This window comes from Procambarus clarkii, chromosome 4 (genome assembly GCF_040958095.1).
Source record: "Procambarus clarkii isolate CNS0578487 chromosome 4, FALCON_Pclarkii_2.0, whole genome shotgun sequence".
NCBI lineage: Eukaryota > Metazoa > Arthropoda > Malacostraca > Decapoda > Cambaridae > Procambarus > Procambarus clarkii.
Window position 1 is genome coordinate 8,739,283 of NC_091153.1, and position 22,852 is coordinate 8,762,134.

General features: G+C 39.4%; 1 protein-coding gene across 1 annotated transcript; it reads right to left on the reverse strand.

Moving 5' to 3' along the window:
* Nucleotides 1-728: 728 nt before the first annotated feature.
* LOC138370590 (uncharacterized protein DKFZp434B061-like) lies at nt 729-21,810 on the reverse strand. The gene is made up of 6 exons (XM_069335031.1): nt 21,617-21,810; nt 19,872-19,945; nt 18,709-18,878; nt 12,432-12,582; nt 10,487-10,722; nt 729-1,172 (listed from the first exon to the last, which is right to left on the reverse strand). Exons 1-6 carry the CDS (start codon nt 21,808-21,810, stop codon nt 729-731), a joined length of 1,269 nt encoding a protein of 422 aa, XP_069191132.1.
* Between the last annotated feature and the right edge of the window lie 1,042 nt (nt 21,811-22,852).

The window sequence follows — 22,852 nt, forward strand, 5'->3', positions numbered from 1 at the left end:
GTTATTGGCTTGCCTGAGATTTTCCCCTCAGGGTATTGGATTGCCCGAGGCTGTCCTATTGTGAGTATTGAATTGTCTAAGGTTCCTCCCTATAATTCTTTGCTTGCCTGAGATTTGTTTCTCCTATTTTCTTGCCTGGGAGTTTCCCCTGGAGTATTGGATTGTCTGAGGTCTTTACTTTGGAGTATTAGATTCCAGAAAGTTTCATCCAGACCTCCAGTGGTTTGTTATTCGAGTTGATAACTTATCTTTGGTTGCTCAAGGGAGGTGTGCTTCATTCAACAGATTATTATGACGTTACCTTTATCATACAGACTTTAAGTGTGTAATAAAATGGTTATTAGAGAGTGCATACAGTATACTCAAGCATTAGTAAAATACCGCAGACTTGGAGAATCTCTCTTTCTCTCTCTCTTTCTCTCTCTTTCTCTCTCTCTCTCTCTCTCTCTCTCTCTCTCTCTCTCTCTCTCTCTCTCTCTCTCTCTCTCTCTCTCTCTCTCTCTCTCTCTCTCTCTCTCTCTCTCTCTCTCTCTCTCTCTCTCTCTCTCTCTCTCTCTCTCTCTCTCTCTCTCTCTCTCTCTCTCTCTCTCTCTCTCTCTCTCTCTCTCTCTCTCTCTCTCTCTCTCTCTCTCTCTCTCTCTCTCTCTCTTTATATATATATTAAACCTAAACTGTAGGTGTCAGAGGGGTCGCAGCTCACGCTATAGTGACTGGGGCCAGAGAAGGTGTCACACTTCACAGCTAAGCTGCCTTAACGTGTGCTCCCAGGAGTGTTGGTCACCAAACTGGAGGCTGCCGGTGGCAGGTGTGGAGGCCAGGCTGTCGGTGGCAGGTGTGGAGGCCTGGCTGTCGGTGGCCGGTGTGGAGGCCTGGCTGCCGGTGGCAGGTGTGGAGGCCAGGCTGCCGGTGGCAGGTGTGGAGGCCAGGCTGTCGGTGGCCGGTGTGGAGGCCAGGCTGCCGGTGGCCGGTGTGGAGGCCAGGCTGCCGGTGGCAGGTGTGGAGGCCTGGCTGCCGGTGGCAGGTGTGGAGGCCTGGCTGCCGGTGGCAGGTGTGGAGCCCTGGCTGTCGGTGGCAGGTGTGGAGGCCTGGCTGCCGGTGGCAGGTGTGGAGGCCAGGCTGCCGGTGGCAGGTGTGGAGGCCAGGCTGTCGGTGGCAGAAATTGCAAGCAACAGCTGCCAAACGAAGCCACAAAATTAGAAGCCAAAAGTGCTTAATGAAAACAAAAATAACAACAACTATTTGTATCACTGAATAAATAATGACGAGATAATGACTGCATAAATTTACATAATTGCTGTCCACTATAATTACTAAAATATTAAGGCTAAAGCCGGTGGTTGGCTGTGTTTTAATTACTGTAGCTTTGAGCAGAGATCACCTTTTTTGGTAATGCAAATAACGAGTCTAATAATGATTTAGATCTATTCGTATATTGTGTTACTGTCCCCTGTTACACCTGCAGGTAACGTTTAACTAACGCATCTTAAACTGTTGCTGGTATTTAGCTGCTGGGGTCACTAATATTTTCTGTCTGTTATCTAGCTCCTGTAGGATGACCAGACCACACATTAGAATGTGAAGGGACGACGACGCTTCGGTCCGTCCTGGACCATTCTCCTGTAGCATCAATTACTGCTTGTCCAGCCCATAAATTGTACTGCACATCTGTTCCTGAAATTGTTTTGGATATAAATTGGAGCTGCCTAAGCCAATAGACCTTCTGCACTCTCATTCGTATCATTCATTGGTCATAAAAGTTTCACATGTGTGTCACAACATTACCATGTCTAAACACCTCCTAGGTATACACTAGGAATACACAATGTAAACTAGGTATACACTATGCCCTTCGAGGTATACACTAGTTCCAATTCCTTCCTTTAGTGACTATTTCCTCAAGTATATTCCTCACAGAATATATCTCAAACAGGACTATGGGGAAGTGTGACAAAAGTTAAGTGCATAAAAACAGTTTTTAGTGTTAATTGAGTGACGATCTGCGTTGTTAAGCTGTAATTTAACATTAGGTAGCTGTTCATCCATATTAATGGGATCTCTGAGAAGGTAGATATATTAAATATAATTGTTCAATTGATTCGCATTCATACAATTTAAATATGGGTGATATAGGGTATTTACCTTTAGAATTGTGGTGTAAATATTAAATACTTATTTAAAAATAAATTATACATATTCCCTTCCAATATCTGACATTTATACCTTTAGTAACCAAAACACTGTATTGAAATTAGTCAACATTGCGTCAGCTACCAATTTGTTGGTTTCTGTCAGGCCGCGGTGGAAAATTGGAATACGTCGACAAATGGGCCACTGAAATATAAATCATTTTACTCTTCTTCAAGTCCGTCTTAGCGACTTATGAATTTCAGGGAATGGTTGACGAATCAATGAATATCAGGGATTCATTTCAGCTTTATTTCAATCCTCGATTTTAGATATATTATTAATAACTTTGATTTCACATAGAAACTAGAAATTGATGTCGTTTCATTCCATCCTAGATCCTTATGAAGTCTTTGTTGATCCAAGTTATGTGGGATATAGTCTCTTCTTGCTTTATAACTCATGATAGCAAACCTGAAAAGCAGAACGATGACTAGGCATTCACAGATATCTTGTAAACGTCTCGATATCTGGCAATCGTAGATGAGCTCTCTTCTTTCAACGTTGAATTTCTGATAATTTCCGGTATTACCAGAAAGAAAACATATCGATCTTTCCAGCTAACAAGATGACATATTACACCGTCCTTGACCTGAAGCTCTTGGGTAGGAGCACATAGCTTCTTCTCGGTGGATATCGTCTTGCTTCTGAGCATTATATTACAACCACTTTTCCTGCATTTAAATTCTCATTCCCCAAGTTATTCACGGTGTTCGTTTTTTGTTCCTATTCCTTCATGCTTTTCATTGCCGTGTATCTCCTGATTTTACTGTTTTACCCCAATTGTTGCTGTTTTAGATTCAGCTCCTCAGAACAAAACATTCCAAGTAGCACGGGCTATGGTGAGCCCCGTACTTTACCCAAGCTTTCACCCACCCTTTATCACCACAGACTTCAACTACACCACACCCCCCCCCCCTAGCCACCGCACTTATATCTCAGCCTTTCCTCCACAACCTACCTCATTAGACACCCCTAACAACCCATCAGCAACCCTCCAACCACATTATCTCATCTGCCCCCTACAACCCCACCACAACTGGCCCTCATAAACACAACCTCAGCCGTACCCAATAACCCACGTAAGCACATGAGACCAGTTTGCGCTTCTGGTCTCAGTGCTTCATTTCACGGGATATTGATCATGGCAGAGAAAGGACTCTCTGTCTCTCTGTCTCTCTCTCTCTCTCTCTCTCTCTCTCTCTCTCTCTCTCTCTCTCTCTCTCTCTCTCTCTCTCTCTCTCTCTCTCTCTCTCTCTCTCTCTGTCTCTCTCTCTCTCTCTCTCTCTCTCTCTCTCTCTCTCTCTCTCTCTCTCTCTCTCTCTCTCTCTCTCTCTCTCTCTCTCTCTCTCTCTCTCTCTCTTTCTCTCTCTCTCTCTCTCTCTCTCTCTCTCTCTCTCTCTCTCTCTCTCTCTCTCTCTCTCTCTCTCTCTCTCTCTCTCTCTCTCTCTCTCTCTCAATAATTGATCATATTTCTCCCATGAAGTCGAATATTTATTTATAATGGCTGATATTTCTTTGACAGAATTGCATAAATGTTGCTTTTAAAATCAAACAACGCGAGGTTCCGTTGGAAGCGTCGGTAACAGGAAAGAAACACTATAATCGTCCACTTGCATGGAATGTCCAACGGCTCTGTTGAGTCCGAGGGGCCTAAGCTTCAACACAGTTTTCCTCATGAACATTATAACTTATCCTGCTTGATTGTTGCAACGTCCAGAAGGGAGATCAAGGGCAGAACACAAACACCCGACGATATAGGAAATTATATATATATATATATATATGTCGTACCTAGAAGCCAGAACGCACTTCTCGGCCTACTATGCATGGCCCGATTTGCCTAATAAGCCAAGTTTTCCTGAATTAATATATTTTCTAAATTTTTTTTCTTATGAAATGATAAAGCTACCCATTTCATTATGTATGAGGTAATTTTTTTTTATTGGTAATAAAATTAAAGTAGATATATGACCGAACCTAACCAACCCTACCTAACCTAACCTAACCTATCTTTATAGGTTAGGTTAGGTTAGGTAGCCGAAAAAGTTAGGTTAGGTTAGGTTAGGTAAGTTAGGTAGTCGAAAAACAATTAATTCATGAAAACTTGGCTTATTAGGCAAATCGGGCCTTGCATAGTAGGGTGAGAAGTGAGTTCTGGCTACTAGGTACGACATATATATATATATTTATATATATATATATATATATATATATATATATATATATATATATATATATATATATATATATTTATATATTTTTATTTATTTATTTAGATATATTTTCAGAAAATATAACCGTAATATGGTTACGGTTATATTATCAAACAATTATCATTAGTTTGTGAAAATGAATTAAATATATTTCCGTATTTACCATTGTGCAAATTAAATCTCTTTGTTAGTCTGATGATCACAGGGATACTAATAATAAAACTCTAAAAAAAATAACATGAATAAAACAGTATGAAAATGGTTAAAACACAAAATATCAGTAATTAATAATAAGTAATAAGTGACTGGATCTCGTGGCTTTAGTGTCAATTTAAAACGCCAATATAAATTTCGATTTGAAAATGACTTAATTTGCGAACTAAACAAGTCTAAAGTCAAGCAGAGTCGTCACGACTGTCCACCATCTGCATGAGTTACGGGCTATCTTGAGGTTATCTTGAGATGATTTCGGGTCTTTTTTTAGTGTCCCCGCGGCCCGGTCCTCGACCAGGCCTCCAGCCCCAGGAAGCAGCCCGTGACAGCTGACTAACACCCAGGTACCTATTTTACTGCTAGGTAACAGGGGCATAGGGTGAAAGTAACTCTGCCCATTGTTTCTCGCCGGCGCCTGGGATCGAACTCAGGACCACAGGATCAGAAGTCCAGTGTGCTATCCGCTCGGCCGACCGGCTCCCGGTTATTCATGCCTGTGCCACCTCTTGGGTGGCTTAATCTTTTCAATCAATCATCTACATGAGAAGGTTTCCGAGTGACGAAGGCTTTCAGTCCTCTCCCATAGGAGTGGATGGAAAAAAAGTCGGAATCTGGGCTATATGCTGCTACTGTTGTTTTAATTACCAGTGTAAACACTAGTCGTGCAGAGCTCTTCACTATTTACGAGAGATTATGCATATTTTTAATATTCTGCATTATTACACGTTAATAATCCTTAACCTAATAGTAATTGTGGTTTGTATCAGTATGTTTACACGGTATATGCCGTATACACAAACGTTTACTTATACTCCCTATAATTGTTATGCATACATATGTAAAATTAAGTACACATACACGCTTAGTATTATATAAACAAATACACACAAATTCACAAAGGAATTGGCTAAAATACCTTTAAATTTTCTAAACGAAATAATATGATATTCTATATTTGAAATCACAGAAAAAAGGATTCGAATGCGGATTGTACAACACAAATGTACATGTTGATGACCAATTTCATAAGGACAAAAGACAAGGACAAAAGCAGTCACATAACCTCCACAACAGCACACAAGAGCCGGATCTCAAAACAAACATCCGGCCAATCTTCTGTAAGGACATCGTACATCCAGAGCATCCAAAAGATGGATCTTGGGCTCATTCAGAAGACGGATCATGGGCTCAGACAGAAACGGCAAGATTTAAACTAGTTTCTTTATACTGGCCAATCAGTGTTCACAAGATGAACGGCTCGATCGTCCGTCTGCGACCTGCTACCAATCCTCTATAACGACTGGAGAGCGTTGTTCACGCAACGCGTCTGAAAAGTTGATTTAGTAAAATTTGAATTATTGAAGACGGTCTGTGTAGAGTTCTTAGATTGATGAACTTTTGATATAAACTGATAAAATATAATCTGCAGGCTTCAATGTTCATCAGTGACTGGAACACAGTAGCTGTGTTTACTGTAAACCCTGTTTACTGTGCTTGTCCTGTAAACTAAACCGTGGTCGTACCGATCAGTTTATGGCTCCTGTCAAGAAGGAAGTACTTCAGCCGTGCCAAATTGGTATCCAACAGTGACTTATACATCTTCCCTTGAGCCACACTGAGGTATCTTGAGGTATAAGTCTCCTTCAGTGAAATTATATTACACAGCAAGTGTAATTTGACATGAATCTGACATTAAAGATACTCAATTTATGAGTTAAGATAATGAGTAACTAGAAGTATTATCACCAATTATTATCACAGTGTATGAACAGTGTGTATGCATGTCGATAAAAACACTCATTATACACGTATCGTTGAGTATAATACACGATAAAATATGAAGAAAATTTAATCATCAGTGAAAATTCGAGAATGAGTTTCGATTACGAAGGATTATTTTCCGTCATACATAATTTGTTATCAACGATGATATTAATCTCCGTAAGCGAACAGATGGTTATAATCAGTGTATGATTATCTATACTCATCAATTAAGTATTCGTTCTCAATAGTCATACATTTATTATTGTTGTCAATAGTTATACATTGTTAACGTCATGAATAGTTATTCAAGCACTATCGTTATCAATATTCATACATTGTTGATAATTAATAATCATACATTGATACATTATTGATACATAACGTACATTGATCATCAGTAATCATACATTAGTATCATCAATAAATGTTCATTGAATAACATCATTATACATTGATTATTATCAATAATCATATATATTGATAACATCAATAATCATACATTGATAACATCAATAATCATATATTGATAACATCAATAATCATACATTGATATCATAAAAATCATACATTGGTGACATCAATAATCATACTCTGATAACATCAATTACGGTACATTGAGTATCGTTAGCAGTAAACATACAGGGAGTACTGTAATGTTATAATCATACAACTTGTTTTATGAACATGATTTGTGATCATCATGAACTGATGATCAATGACTAAGATCAATAAATATGATCTTTATATTGTTTATTATTTAAACAATAGAGTGTCGGATAGAACATATAATCCTTTTAATAAATCCAGCACCATGTAATGAAATATATATACGTCATTTTATGCTTACCTGACAGGCAATTTTAAATGCAGATCAAAATTTAAATGAATTCCAAATCAAGTATTAGAACCTCATTCATAACCAATATCTACCGATACAGTAAAGTTACTGACATTTAAGATTCTCTCATTAATTCTATAGCTTGTGTTATAAATTCCGTTCAAGTAATTTTTATGAGTTGAAAGTCTCAAAATGTACAAGTTCTTATCTGTAAGCAGCAGCCACGACAGGTTCAGAAACACAAGAAAAATCAACGAGCAGGAACGTCACTTTTCAGACACCTGCGACAGAAAACTAGCCGACGGGAAATGGTTCAGGCAGCCTCCTGCAGGACACTGGATGCAGGCGATGATGCAGGCTCACGCAGGAGACCCCATACCAGACACGATGATCCCTCCTTCAGCAGTTTCTTACCCCCAACCTCAGCGTGTCGAGCGTGACTAGTAAACTCACTTCCACCAATATCTTGCCAGTCACCTATATTCCACTCACGCCTGAGCGATACTTTACACAGTTTTCCTTGTATAAAAAAGATGCGGTCTTTTCAACTCAATCAAGAAAGCTTAGCAAAAAAGAGCGTGAGATTGTTAATAATAATTTTATGATATTAACGAGACGGTTGTAAACAAAATATGGTCACATATTTATCATACATGAAAGTTGGCTTTCAAACAAGGCTGTGAAATTAAATGGCTCAGTTTTCTTCTCCCCAAAAATTAAAAGGTTTAAATATTTATATAATTAAAAGGTCTCACTAATGTAGCTCAGATATTAAGACAATTTTAAGATGTACGCTGTGGGTTAAATGCAGAATATATACAGCAATGTAGTGGCTGCTGGCTCCTCCTTTGATAAAAGAAGATAACCCTTGTGTCTTACAATAGACAATCGACTTCATAATGATCCAGGACGGACCGAAACGTCGTCGTCGTCTCCTCATGTTCTGGTGTGTGGTTTGGTCATCTTACAATAGCGTTTAGAAGTATCAGAAGAGCCACAATGAACATACTTAAAGGTTGAAATGGATAAACACTGCATCATTAATTACACTTTTTATTAAATTTTACACACACACACACACACACACACACACACACACAAATGAGCCACAGAGATATTAGAAAGAACTCTTTTAGTGTCAGAGTGGTTGACAAATGGAATGCATTAGGAAGTGATGTGGTGGAGGCTGACTCCATACACAGTTTCAAGTGTAGATATGATAGAGCCCAATAGGCTCAGGAATCTGTACACCTGTTGATTGACGGTTGAGAGGCGGGACCAAAGAGCCAGAGCTCAACCCCCGCAAACACAACTAGGTGAGTACAAACACACACACAAATATATATATATATATATATATATATATATATATATATATATATATATATATATATATATATATATATATATATATATATATATATATATATATATATATATATATATATATTTCTCTCACACACGAGAGAAATAATAACCATGGATAAAAAACCCGGGGAGAATACAAGGCTGAGCCTCAGGGGTATTAACTCACCACATAACACCAAGACGCAATACTTGGCAGGAAGTGATATACCTAAAACAATATACACAAGATATACGACACCCCAGCAGGACACACAAGTATTACCCGGGAATACTAGCAGAGATGCCTTTGAGCCAGCCAATAAGGTCACAATATCGTAGAATATTACAAGACGGCAGAAAACGGGATGCATACGTTTTATTATCAAAAGTTTTCATGTACAGTGTAAGAGAGAATAGCTGATATTTATGTTTCTAAAAGTCTACCTCAGGATCTTGTTAATCACTAAAAATTCCCCCCCCCCCCCCCCCTCCCACCCGCAGAATTACAAAAGTGATATCAACATCTTGGAGGCGAAGGATGCTATGAGACCCATTACCAGAAACAGTGATGATACCGTATTTTTTCTGGTCTATTAAACTTTTACATTTTCGCTTTCGAATTGTAAAATTTAACCCGCTCGTATTGTGTGATATTTTCAATCTGCTTGTGGATGTATACGATACCTTATAGGGCTCTTGAATTGGATTCATAGTGTACCTACATGTTCATTTTATCTTCACAATGGCGATTTGATAGTTATTTCCTGAAGAATTTAATGATTCGAATCGCTCCGCGGCCGTCTTAAACCCAAGGTTATTATTGTTTGAGACGATCTCGTAGTGCATTAGGGCTCATAAACGGTTTCGTAAATACCGAGTAAAGTAGTAAATTCATGTTGTTAGGAGTGTACAGTGGTGTGTGATTTTGTATTTGGTTCATTATATTCTCATGACTGCTCCAGGCATCCTGTTAAAATATTTTTACATCTTTAATGGCCAGTTGCTAAAGAAACTGATTTAACTTCGCAGTGGTTAGACATAATTTCGTGTCTTAGGCTTTATGCAGACTTTGCTTAAAATCTAGAGGCAAATGTTAGAAAATATCAAAGTATTTTCTCCCTAGCATGAACACATTTAGAAACAGACATACAATACGATATTAATGACCAATAAAAGTGGATAAACCAAATATGAATTAACTTTCACCCAAGCGTGAAATTAACTCTAATATTAAAGAACTTTTACATTTAAAATCGATGGTGTCTGGAAGGAGAGTCAAAGAATCAATTCATGAAACCTTCACATATTCCGTTACAAATAAATAAATATAATATGAAAATATTTTCGTCACATCTCATCATAAAATATTAAATATCAGTATAAAGAGTGGCTTAGAATGACATGGATTAAGGCATTCATTGCCTATTATATCGTAAATGAGTTTCGCTCTACCTTTTCAAAAAGCCTTAGTTAATTTATAATGTCTTTGTCAGGTATTAAAGCAGATTTAATAAGGTTTCTTGTGAAAATGTTTCAATATTTTGGTACTGAAAAAGACCTCTCCTTATGAATTTGGTGGGGAATTTCTCATTTTATAATTAGTCAAAGTGTGTATACATTTTTGGAACACCCTATTCAACAAGTTTACCATCACCACAACTTCCCCGTGCTGACCTAGTCAGCATCAGTTGGAAAATAACACCATAACATATAACAAACAACTCAAAATTAACACCAAGACCAATGGTAAAGATCATTAAGGGGAAAGTACCTGGAATCACTTTTTAAATCTCTCAATAAACTAAGGTGACGCCCTGAACAAGATCTGAAAAACATATTGGTCGTGAGACCAAGTTTGGCAGCTTGGTCAAGTTTATCTACAGCTGTGACTACAACTTGGCCAAGTGTAACCCACAGCTGTTACCACAGCTTGGTCAAGTGTGATCTCAGCTGTTACTACAGCTTGGTCAAGTGTGATCACAGCTGTTACCACAGCTTGGTCACCTGTGATCACAGCTGTTACTACAGCTTGGTCAAGTGTGATCACAGCTGTTACCACAGCTTGGTCACCTGTGATCACAGCTGTTACCACAGCTTGGTCTAGAGTGATCACAGCTGTTACCACAGCTTGGCCAAGTGTGGTCTCAGCTGTGTGGACAACTATGTGCAGAGATGTAGCTCACGTTGACTATAACTAAACTATATTCTGGTGAAAAAATATAAATAAAAAGGAACAATAAAGGTAGAAAAGAGTGCTTTCATGAATATAGAACTTGGGGTGAGCGTACAACAACTTTATATTTATATTCCAGCGAGTCAGTTCCTTTCCATATAGATGAAAGTTGGATTTGAAACCTTTTCACAACCTTGAAAATGGTGCGGATATTTTGGTGTGATTTAACACACTCTTACAGTTTTCACACTCGATTATTTAAAATAATTTCCCATCAAATCTTTGCATGCCAAGATGGCGACACATTTACTAACTGTAAAATTAAATCTTAGAACACCGAGAGGCAAGTGTATTAGAACTGAAGTGTCCAAACCCCCCAAAAAGGATCAAGATTGATTCCAAGACGCCTTCATCCTTCTTGCTTACCCAAACCTATCACCTAGCAGTTTATAGTAAATTAAAAGGTCATTGTCAATTCAGGAATTAGGAGAGACAGAGGGGTATTTGGTTTAAGGATGTGAAATGGAGAGCTGACATTAAAAAAGTCTACTACTGATCTATCCAAAGAGGGTAGATTATATCTGTCTGTCTAGGTTCTGAAGCGAGAAGGAGCTTATTTGGTTATAGGCTTTTTGTCAGTGGTGATGTGGGACTGCGTTAAATATTTGACTTAATATCAGCAGTCACTGTGGGTTATTCCTGGTGGAGACGGCCAGGAATTTCCTTAAACATTCAGTATCTTGCGATGGATGTGATTTCATATCTCTTGAAATATAATCACTTAAAAGGTATCTGAAAGAATACATTTCTCTTTATACTTTCTCCAACTTATTATTTTTTCTGAATATTTAAACGCTCAGGTGGTTAATAGTTATTAAGCTCCATTGTAGTTATATTCAAAGATATATTAGCAATGAGTCTTCCCGTAGATTTACATTTTCCCTTCTGGGCCTGTACCCGGGCCCCTTCTGGGCCTGTACCCGGGCCCCTTCTGGACCTGTACCCGGGCCCCTTCTGGGCCTGTACTCGGGCCCTTTCTGGGCCTGTACCCAGGCCCTTTCTGGGCCTGTACCCGGGCCATTTCTGGGCCTGTACCCGGGCCCTTTCTGGGCCTGTACCCGGGCCCCTTCTGGGCCTGTACCCGGGCCCTTTCTGGGCCTGTACCCAGGGCCCTTCTGGGCCTGTACCCGGGCCCCTTCTGGGCCTGTACCCGGGCCCCTTCTGGGCCTGTACCCGGGCCCCTTCTGGACCTGTACCCGGGCCCCTTCTGGGCCTGTACCCGGGCCCTTTCTGGGCCTGTACCCGGGCCCTTTCTGGGCCTGTGCCCGGGCCCTTTCTGGGCCTGTACCCGGGCCCTTTCTGGGACTGTACCCGGGCCATTTCTAGGCCTGTACCCGGGCCCTTTCTGGGCCTGTACCCGGGCCCCTTCTGGGCCTGTACCCGGGCCCCTTCTGGGCCTGTACCTGGGCCCCTTCTGGGCCTGTACCCGGGCCCTTTCTGGGACTGTACCCGGGCCCCTTCTGGGCCTGTACCCGGGCCGTTTCTGGGCCTGTATGGAGACGTATGAACTCCACTGCTGCATGAACAACTTTATCCACTTCCCAACAGAAAAAGAAAAACACTGTTTTTTTTTGTGTGTGTGTAATAACGTAAACTATTATATATATATCTTTCTCACAACGAATTTTCCTCTCACTTTCAGGCAGCAGGTTTGAACGTTCCACGGAGCACCGCCCCGGGGCGGTGGTCTGCATGCTAAAGAGCTTGGATATTGGGGTGAGAATTTGGCAGCCGGAGTCCGGTGGTGACCGTGGAGGAATGTGGGGGCCGGGACGACGCCGGTCCTGCTGCCGGATTGAACGTATTGCATTGTCAATGGTTTAAGATGTTAGAGCTAGAGATACACTGCCGGTGAAGTGCATCTCGCAATATTTTGAAGTGTAAGTGAATGGATTAATAGATCTGTGGTTTGATGAATCGATTGTGACATGATAGAGGTGTACAAGTGGATGAATGGACATAACAAAGGGGGATATTAATAGGGTATTAAAAGTATCAACACAAGACAGAACACGAAACAATGGGTATATATTGGATACGTTTAGATTTAGGAAAGACTTGGGTTAATACTGGTTCGGTAACAGGATTGTTGACGGTGAGATACAATAACGTGGCTGAAGAATGTTGACCAAACAACACACTAGACGGTGAAAGGACGACGACGTTTCGGTCCGTCCTGGACCATTCCCAAGTCGATTGTCGATTCACAATCGACTTGAGAATGGTCCAGGACGGACCGAAACGTCGTCGTCCCTTCACCTTCTAGTGTGTGGTCTGGTCAACAGGGTTATTGATTTGTGAAAGAAATTACCGCATTACGTAATAGAAGTAGGATTCCTTGATTGTTTCAAGCGTAGGTTGACATATATATGAATGATATTGGGTGATTATAAATAGAAGCTGCATCGTATGGACCAAAGGCCTTCGGCAGTTATGTTTATTCTTATGTTCTTATGATGGATGGATCGATGGATGGGTGGAAGAATGGTTAAATGATGGAATGAATAGATGGATGAGTGAAGGGATGTATGGATAGATGAATGGATAGATGGGTGAAGGGATGAATGTATGTATAGATGAATGGATTGATGGGTGAAGGAATGAATGTATGTATAGATGAATGTATGGATGAAGAGATGAATGGATGGATGACATGTAGTTAGGGCCACTCAAAGAGCCAGGACAAAGAATGAATAACACGGTGCATGTCAAAATGTAAATAAATTCAAGGCTTTATTATCTTTAAAATATTTATTTAATAGTCGCAAGTGCTGGTAAATTTCCAAGGTTTGAAAGAATCTTTCAAATATTAACTTTGGCAAAACCAATTGTTTAAAAATGATTCCAACAAATCAGTTGAGTGAAAAATATATATAAATCAACTTCGAACATAGTAATTTCTTAATTAATTTCCGAATGAAGTCTGTAGCCACGGGTCAGCCCATTGGCAAAACAGTTTTAACGAAAATATTTATTTTAATAAATTAAAAATATTAACTTTTATACAGATTCTTTAAGTGTTATGTAAATATAGCTGTAGAACTCAGGAACAAAGAGCTATAATTATGATCCGGAGACTATAATTGTAATAATTACTTGGTTAGGGGGAAAGAGAATTGGCCGTCAGTGTCCGTCCCTGATACAAGCAGTCGACCATTTGAATCACTGCGAATTACGACAACACCCCCAACAGAACCATTTGACCGCGGTCAAACGCCCGCGAGAACGAGTTTCTGCACAGTAAAAAGTATAGCAAATTTATGAGGCAGCTGGTGCTTGGATTCTTCCAATAATCGTTGACTCCAGAGGTGAAGGTTTTGTGAGCTGATCGTTGCCTTTGAGCAGAACAATGATGGGGCAGAGTTTACGACCCACATGTCTTTCCAGGCCAACACGAAATTTGCTGTGGGATCTATTATTGCATGTTGTGAGAGGATAGCATGTTGTGAGAGGATAGCATGTTGTGAGAGGATAGCATGTTGTGAGAGGATAGCATGTTGTGAGAGGGGATGTTGTATGTCTCATTCTCTCTGTTTGCGATATCGTTCTCTCACTATTTTATTGAAGCACTATTGTAGCACATCTCTTTCTCTCTCTCTCTCTCTCTCTCTCTCTCTCTCTATATATATATATATATATATATATATATATATATATATATATATATATATATATACACATATATATATATATATATATATATATATATATATATATATATATATATATATATATATATATATATATATTGGTATATACTGGCAGCAGGTTTTCTTTCAAACATGTTTCATTGAATATGACCGCATATTCTGTATTTATTATTTTCTGGTTTAGGGCTTCTATCCCTCTAACTATTTTCTTAGCATCAGGGCTTAATTGGAATAGGAGTTCTCCAAAACTCATTTTCGTACTTTTAAGGTGAAGAAAAGAAGTGATTTACTGTAGAGTGTATTACACTTATTTGTATAATTTGCACGACGTTTCGAACCTCCATGGTTCATTCTCAAGTGAACAATCTTACAATACTAGTTGATTTTATACCCGCATTAGGTCAGGTGATAATACAATGAAGGTGAAAAACATGGGGGGATACATAAGGGATAAACATAGGGGCTGCAGAAGGCTTATTGGCCCATACGAGGCATCTCCTATCCAAACTCGCCAATTACACTGGATTAATCTTTGTGTTTGGATAGGAGATGCCTCGTATGGGCCAATAAGCCTTCTGCAGCCCCTATGTTTATCCCTTATGTATCCCCCCATGTTTTTCACCTTCATTGTATTATCACCTGACCTAATGCGGGTATAAAATCAACTAGTATTGTAAGATTGTTCACTTGAGAATGAACCATGGAGGTTCGAAACGTCGTGCAAATTATACAAATAAGTGTAATACACTCTACAGTAAATCACTTCTTTTCTTCACCTTAAAAGTACGAAAATGAGTTTTGGAGAACTCCTATTCCAATTAAGCCCTGATGCTAAGAAAATAGTTAGAGGGATAGAAGCCCTAAACCAGAAAATAATAAATACAGAATATGCGGTCATATTCAATGAAACATATATATATATATATATATCTCACTCTCTCTCTCTTTCTCTCTCAGTAGGAGCAGTGAGGTAGATGGGAAGTCTGGTGTTCAGGAGTACCCAGGGTGCAGCTTCGAATCCTTATCAATGTTTCTACTGATATTCTTACTACAGGAATTGTAACATACTGAAGAATTTTGCTGAGAATATTACACCATGCTGGCCATGCTGCTCAGAACACTACACCATGCTGGCCATGCTGCTCAGAACACTACACCATGCTGTCCATGCTGCTCAGAACACTACACCATGCTGTCCATGCTGCTCAGAACACTACACCATGCTGGCCATGCTGCTCAGAACACTACACCATGCTGGCCATGCTGCTCAGAACACTAAAAAAACTTCACCAACATTTTCCTCCCTACAGTCAGCTCCAAAAGCACATTAGTGACCAACTTTATTACCAAAGCCACTTACCTTCATCTCTATCCAGCAATATGAATAAAAAAAACTGCCTAAAAGCAAATAAAAAAAATGACGGTAAAACACATATATACCGAACATTTTATTATGAATTAAATATATATACATTTTCGTGTTCAGCCAATACCTCTTAAAACATTTTTACCCATATACCTTTTATGTTAATTACACACCAAAAATATAACTTTTAATCATAATGAACTTCCTGATTATAGTAATCGTTAATTTTGTGGTGCTTGTTATTGTGTTGATATTTAAACAATCTCTGACGGGATACTGATGCCATCACAATAGCTTACTGAAACAAGTAAGTATACTTTAGTCCTGAACATAGTTCTGGACTACCATATGCATGCGATGAGTCACAATAACGTGGCTGAAGTATGTTGGTCAATCCACACACTAGAAAATGAAGGGACGACGACGTTTCGGTCCGTCCTGGACCATTCTCAAGTCTCACAATCGACATGAGAATGGTCCAGGATGGATCGAAACGTCGTCGTCCCTTCATTTTCTAGTGTGTGGATTGGTCAACTGGACTACCATACCTTGCGGTGATTCTGGGCTGTTCAAGGACCCCGTGGCTTGGTCTGTGACCAAGGAGGCTGGTCTGTGACCAGAGGAGGCTTGGTCTGTGACCAAGCCTCCTCTGAAGTACACCCACAATGTATATATATACACCGATAAGTGAGCATAGATCATCCTATGATTTTTGTCATTAACATCACATGAATGATTAAAACATTATTACTTGGCTGATTTCACATCATGAAGGGCACATATTAGGCTTTTAATGCTTAATTGCACTTTTTAATAGCAAATGCTGCTTATTAGAAGTTAAAGGGAAAATATGTTTACTAAGCAGACGACTATTATTGACAAAATATTAAGATTAGTGAAAATTATATAATCAATAAAGATATTCATTATTCAAAATACTTGATCCATATCGGACTCTGATTAAGTGTGATAGAGAATGACTGATATAATGAACGAATTGACGATGAATAAAAGAGTGAGACTGATCCTCCACTATTATAGTGGTCGAGGAATAATGATGAAAATCCACATATATCGACCCCAAAACAAAACAAAATTGTATTATAAACTTACTGGCCACTATATTCAGTGGACGGCAGCTCGCCAGTCTTGCTGTCCACCCAGCAGCGTAAAATATACCATTTTTTCCTCTGCTGGTCGGTAAATTTCTCCAGCCTGGGTAGTAAAGTCTGTGGACCGGGCTCTTCGGCCGCCCACCTTCACTGCCCCTCCTCCTTACCTTTATTTTTTGTTCAATTCTCTGTATTTTTGTTCTTATATGTAATTTTTGTAGTGCTATATTTATGGGGATATTGAGAACATGTTGACTTTGTGTGTGTGTAGACGATGTGTGCAAGTGATATAGCTATACACGCTGTAACACTTTAGAACAAAGCTTATTAAAAGGAAATTTATAACAGTAGGAAAATTTCAATGGGCGCTCATTCCCCCAAATTAGACTCATTCCCCCAAATTAGATAATTTAATACTATTATTTAGTGTAAATATTATTTAGTGTAACTATTATTAAGTGTAAATGTTATTTAGTGTAAATATTATTTAGTGTAAATATTAATTAGTGTAAATACTATTTAGTGTAAATATAATTTAGTGTAATATTACTATGTGCAGTTTTGCGCAAAAATCAAAGAGAAAATAGAATACGTGTTTACCTAATAAATTTATTCAACTAATTTCATGAGAAAAATTGTTTGGGCCAAAAACTTTCTTTCCACTGCCGATTAAAGAACTATACAAAATAGTTTCAAATTTTCTCATAAAAAAAGATGGTGTCAAATCGTTCACATTCTTTCATCATCAACGAATATTTTGGGTTTAATATGCAGCGTTAAAACTTTACGGGAAAAAAAGGCTTTTGGCTCAAGGCGAGAAAAGTCAATATATGCTCATTTAGGATGATCTGAAGAGCATATTTAGGCTTCTCGGTATCTGTCCTGTTGACAGTCTGTTTATATGCAAGGTTTTCAGCCTAATTCTCTGTGCACATTTGTCCTTGTGAATGTGAGCTTGTACTCGTCTTGCTCTAGTTATCTACTTGTATTTACGGGGGACTGAGCCTCGGCTTCTGGGTCGTGCGTTTCAACTCTTTAACATCTAGTTCATAGATTACAAGGCCTATTGGGCTGCGTCATATTTACATTTTTAAGCTGTGTAAGGTGGCTGTCTCTACTACTTCACGTCTTAGTGCAGTCTAATGGCTTACTACTCTGAAGCTGAATTTTTTTGTGATGACTATTCAGCTCATTTGAGGACAAAGCAGTAAATAAATAAAGCCTGTCAATCTCTCAAGAGATATTTAGACTACTACAATGGTTGACTGAACAACCAGAATATATGCTTTAGTCCAAAACATACTGCTAGACCAAGATCAACACTCGGTATACTTGTACCGAAGTGTTGGGTATACCTCCCGATGTACAGGAATGTAAATTCAATGAATATTCATTGAATATTCCTAATGTATATTCAATGAATGCAAGAAGAGACTTAGTTATACTGGCTTTAATCTTATCTCCACATGATGGCAAAAACAGTGAAATTACGAGGCGCGAGTCTAAAAAAACTACAATCAGGTGTAACAAAGACCAAAGAGTAATTGGTCTTTCCCTGCAGATGTATTTGTAAGTAAAGACACACAGACTAAACGAAGGACTCGACATAAATAACAATATTACTGGCACTTATTAAACAAAGTAGTTGAGTCGTTGTTTGGGCAAAACAGAACTCTCGTGTCAAGTTGTAATACAGAAGGAACAGACACTCTGCAGCAGAATGAAGCAGGTACACAGCAGGTGAAGCAAGGATGTACACAGCAGGTGAAGCAAGGATGTACACACAGCAGGTGAAGCAAGGATATACACAGGAGGAGTAGAAAGCATGTACGCAGCAGGAGAAGCAAGGATATACACAGCAGGAGAAGAAAGGATGTACACAGCAGGAGAAGCATGGATACACACAGCAGGAGAAGCAAGCATATACACAGCAGGAGGAACAAGCAGGCCGTCAGCTGTAGGAACAAGTAGGCAAGCAATAGCAGGAACACTAGCAGGCAGGAGGAACACGCGGAAAGTGAAGCAGTAACAAATATGATGGGAGCAGCAGCAGCAGCAGCAGGAACAAACAGAGAGTGAGCAGCAGGATCAAAGTAAGAGGCAAGCAGTAAGTTTCCCATAACAACGTCGTCTTATAGATCTGAGAAATTGGAAAAATTCAACATTTGACTGATTTCAAATATTTTATTCCATTCCTGGAATACCAATAATTTTAACATTGTTTTCCAATATGAATTCCGATTTTCTGATATTGCTGTTTTCCTAGACGACGATACTATAATCATATATATATATATATATATATATATATATATATATATATATATATATATATATATATATATATATATATATATATATATTTATATATATATATATATATATATATATAATATATATTATATATATATCCCTAAGCACTCTAAATGACCAGACAAGGATTCGAACCCATGATACCCCGAATTAACCCCAAACGTACACGGTACTATGACCACCTCACCATTGATCGTCCATGAGGATTGGTTAGTCCTGGTGCTTATGAACTAAGCTCCACGACAAACCAACACCCGTCAACACTCATAGGTAAATCTGGGAACAGTTTTTCATCAAATTCTGGCACAGCCTCTCACGCCTGACGTGGTCTTTCCTCCCTCAAATGGGTGCAGTTTCGCATATTGGTTGGGCGTATAATGGTAGAACAAGTCAAAACCCCATGGCACATTCAATGCAAAGAGGATCACCTACTGAGTACGTGGGAGAATCACAATATTAACATAACCTTAGGGGATATTCACAGCTATGAATGATGTTGTGACTCAACGCGGTTTCCTGTGGAAGGAAGAAGCAATTAGAACCCTCAAATAACAGCACAACAAATCCTCACAAATTAATTAAATTGAAGCAGAAAACCTGCTGGAGGGAGATTAAGCCCTCCACTATAACATTACCCACATTCCATAGACTTAGCACCAATTTGCTTTTGGTAAGTTCACTTTTCTTGCTCTGAAAGTTAACAGATGGCCTACAAGCAATGATACTCCTGATACCATCAAAGAATGGCACATTGTATGGAGAATCTTTGGGTTAAAAGGCAACTGCTTCAGTTCTCGAGAAAACACTAAATGGTACGTAGAGGATAGACCAAAATATATGTAATTTCAATCTTTATGATGCCTACATCTTCTTGCAAGGTGAGAATGTTTTTGTCGCCTTACAAACGTGCTTCCTAAGGTGTATACCATCCTACTGTTTATCTTCATTGGATATAGTGAAAATAATGGCGTTAATTGTTTGGATAATTTTGGTTCCTGTAGAAATCTTCTCTACACCGAAGACTTACCTGTAAGTTTAGCTGAATCTTAACACGATATAAGACTGCTTCTTGGATGCAGCAAAGAAATCTGGTCCCAAAACTAATTAGCGGAAGTTAATTAATTGCAGAGAGTGCAGAGGCGGGGAACTAGATCAATACCATCTCTTAGAAAAAACCTTGAAGAGATAACGTCATGCAATTTGTACCCGCTACTTTCAGAAACAGAGCTAGCGATGACCGCTACTTTCAGACACAGAGCTAGCGATGACCGCTACTCTCAGACACAGAGCTAGCGATGACCGCTACTCTCAGACACAGGTCTAGCGATGACTGCTACTCTCAGACAGAGCTAGCGATGACCGCTACTCTCAGTCACAGAGCTAGCGATGATCGCTACTCTCAGACACAGATCTAGCGATGACCGCTACTTTCAGTCACAGAGCTAGCGATGACTGCTGCTCTCAAACACAGATCTAGCGATGACCGATACCCTCAGACACAGAGCTAGCGATAACAGCTAATCTCAGACACAGAGCTAGCGATGACCGCTATTCTCAGACACAGATCTAGCGATGACCGCTACTCGTGTCATCAAAAATTACCTCGGAGATGAGGGAGCCGAGTACTGCGGCCCGGGCTGCTATCCTAAATGATTTAATTTCACAGGGCGTTAGTGACCAGAGGTCCATGTAGTTGGGGATGGAACGGGCTTATTACCTTTGTGGCCAACACTCCTCCCCGCTCTCAGTGTTGGAGCGCCTCATGTTACTCCATTAGTCTATTTGTCATGCTAGAGTTTCCCATGTTATTATAATAAGAAAAAAATACCTTTATGCAGGCGATAAGTCACAATAACGTGGCTGAAGTATGTTGAACAATCCACACACTAGGAAATGAAGGGACGACGACGTTTCGGTCCATCCTGGACCATTTTCAAGTCGATTGTCGACAAGTCGACAATCGACTTGAGAATGGTACAGGACGGACCGAAACGTCGTCGTCCCTTCATTTTCTAGTGTATGGATAGGTCAAGATGCTTTTATCCATACACAAAGGCAGAAATTTATCAAAGATGTGTTATTTAGAATTAGTGGAAATATAGCCAGTAAGCTTTAATGGGATTTATATATGCAAATGCAGCTATATGAATGTAAGGTTGCATAACTTCAGTGTGAGAGGTAGCGAAATAGGGTCAGTAAAAGACGATACTTAATTTTAACTCAAGATATTACCATACAGGAAGAAACAGCAAGAATTAACGAGGCTGGGGTCATCACATCAAACTGTCGACAACCTGAATGACTTGGAACTGGAGGGTACTCAGTGATGACCACACAAATTATTCATAGCCACGTCTTATTGGTAACAAAATGAACTAACTTTTTCTGATGTGGTCTGATCAGTTTGACGCGAGCCTGGGACTTTGCTGGACATTTCTCCAAGTGTTCTCTTGCTGTAGTATTAGCAGACTTATTCAAGCATGGCCCCACACAATAACGTTCCCCCTCTCCACTTAAAACCAGGATCGATATACTTAAAGATGAAGTATATTGAGCGAAGGGTTCTAGGTACATCGTATAAAAATGCACTCAGCAGTGCAGAAGGAGTGCAACAGAACAGGGAATAAAGTTGAAATGCTGAATAACAAGTAGGACTGCAGAGCGTGGCAATTTCCTAAACACATTGAAGATTATTGTAGTAGATTTGCAACATAAACTTGATGGTACAGAGTTAATATCCCTTCATGCAAGTCTGCGTTCGATCCCCGATGGCCCTAAAGGTTGATCACCATTCCTTTCATCCCATCCTCATATCATATCCGAGCACTAATCCTGTCCTCAAATCTCTTCCATATGATATATACTTACACTAACTTAATTCTTTATCCAGAAAATGATCTTATCCTACTGCAGTTTCTTATCACTGCCAAGTAGTTACTTGAGACAATAGTAAAGTGTTGACAGTTGAAATTGAGGAACAACGTGCCATAACGAGTCTTGGCCATACAGGGCCCGTGGGAGCCAGCAATCATCGTTGTGTATTGGTACAGGAGATGGTGAGGGCGTTGGTCACGCTAGAGAGGAGTGACCATGGTGATGGATAAAAGGGGAAGAGAGAGAGAGAGAGAGAGGGAGAGAAAGAGGTGGAAGCGGAGAGGTGAGAATTGAACCGAGAAAAGCGGAATAGAAAATTTCGACTTTTGCTCGAAGAAGAGAGATGGAATAGGGGAAAGCTGTTTGAGGAGGGATGAGAAAAAAAATTTGTGAAAAGAAGGATATGGAAGAGTGGAGAATGGTGCTGTTGGAGATGGAAGGTGGATGGAAAGGGAGAATACAGAAGCAGACGAATTTTGAGAGAGACTTACGGAGACGGAAAGAGAAAGGTGTTGAGAGGAGAGCAGGAGGCCACTGACAGTGAGTGAGTAAGTTAATGAACGATGAATCAAGTGAAAGAAACGTTATCTGAGAAGGATTTAGAGCGGAAAATGAAAAGACTCGCAGGAGGGAAGATTGTGAAGGAAGAAGGCAAACACAGTTATAAAACAGGTTAGGAATTTATCAAGAGGAGGCAGGCGATGAGTCACAATAACGTGGCTAAAGAATGTTGAACTTGAGA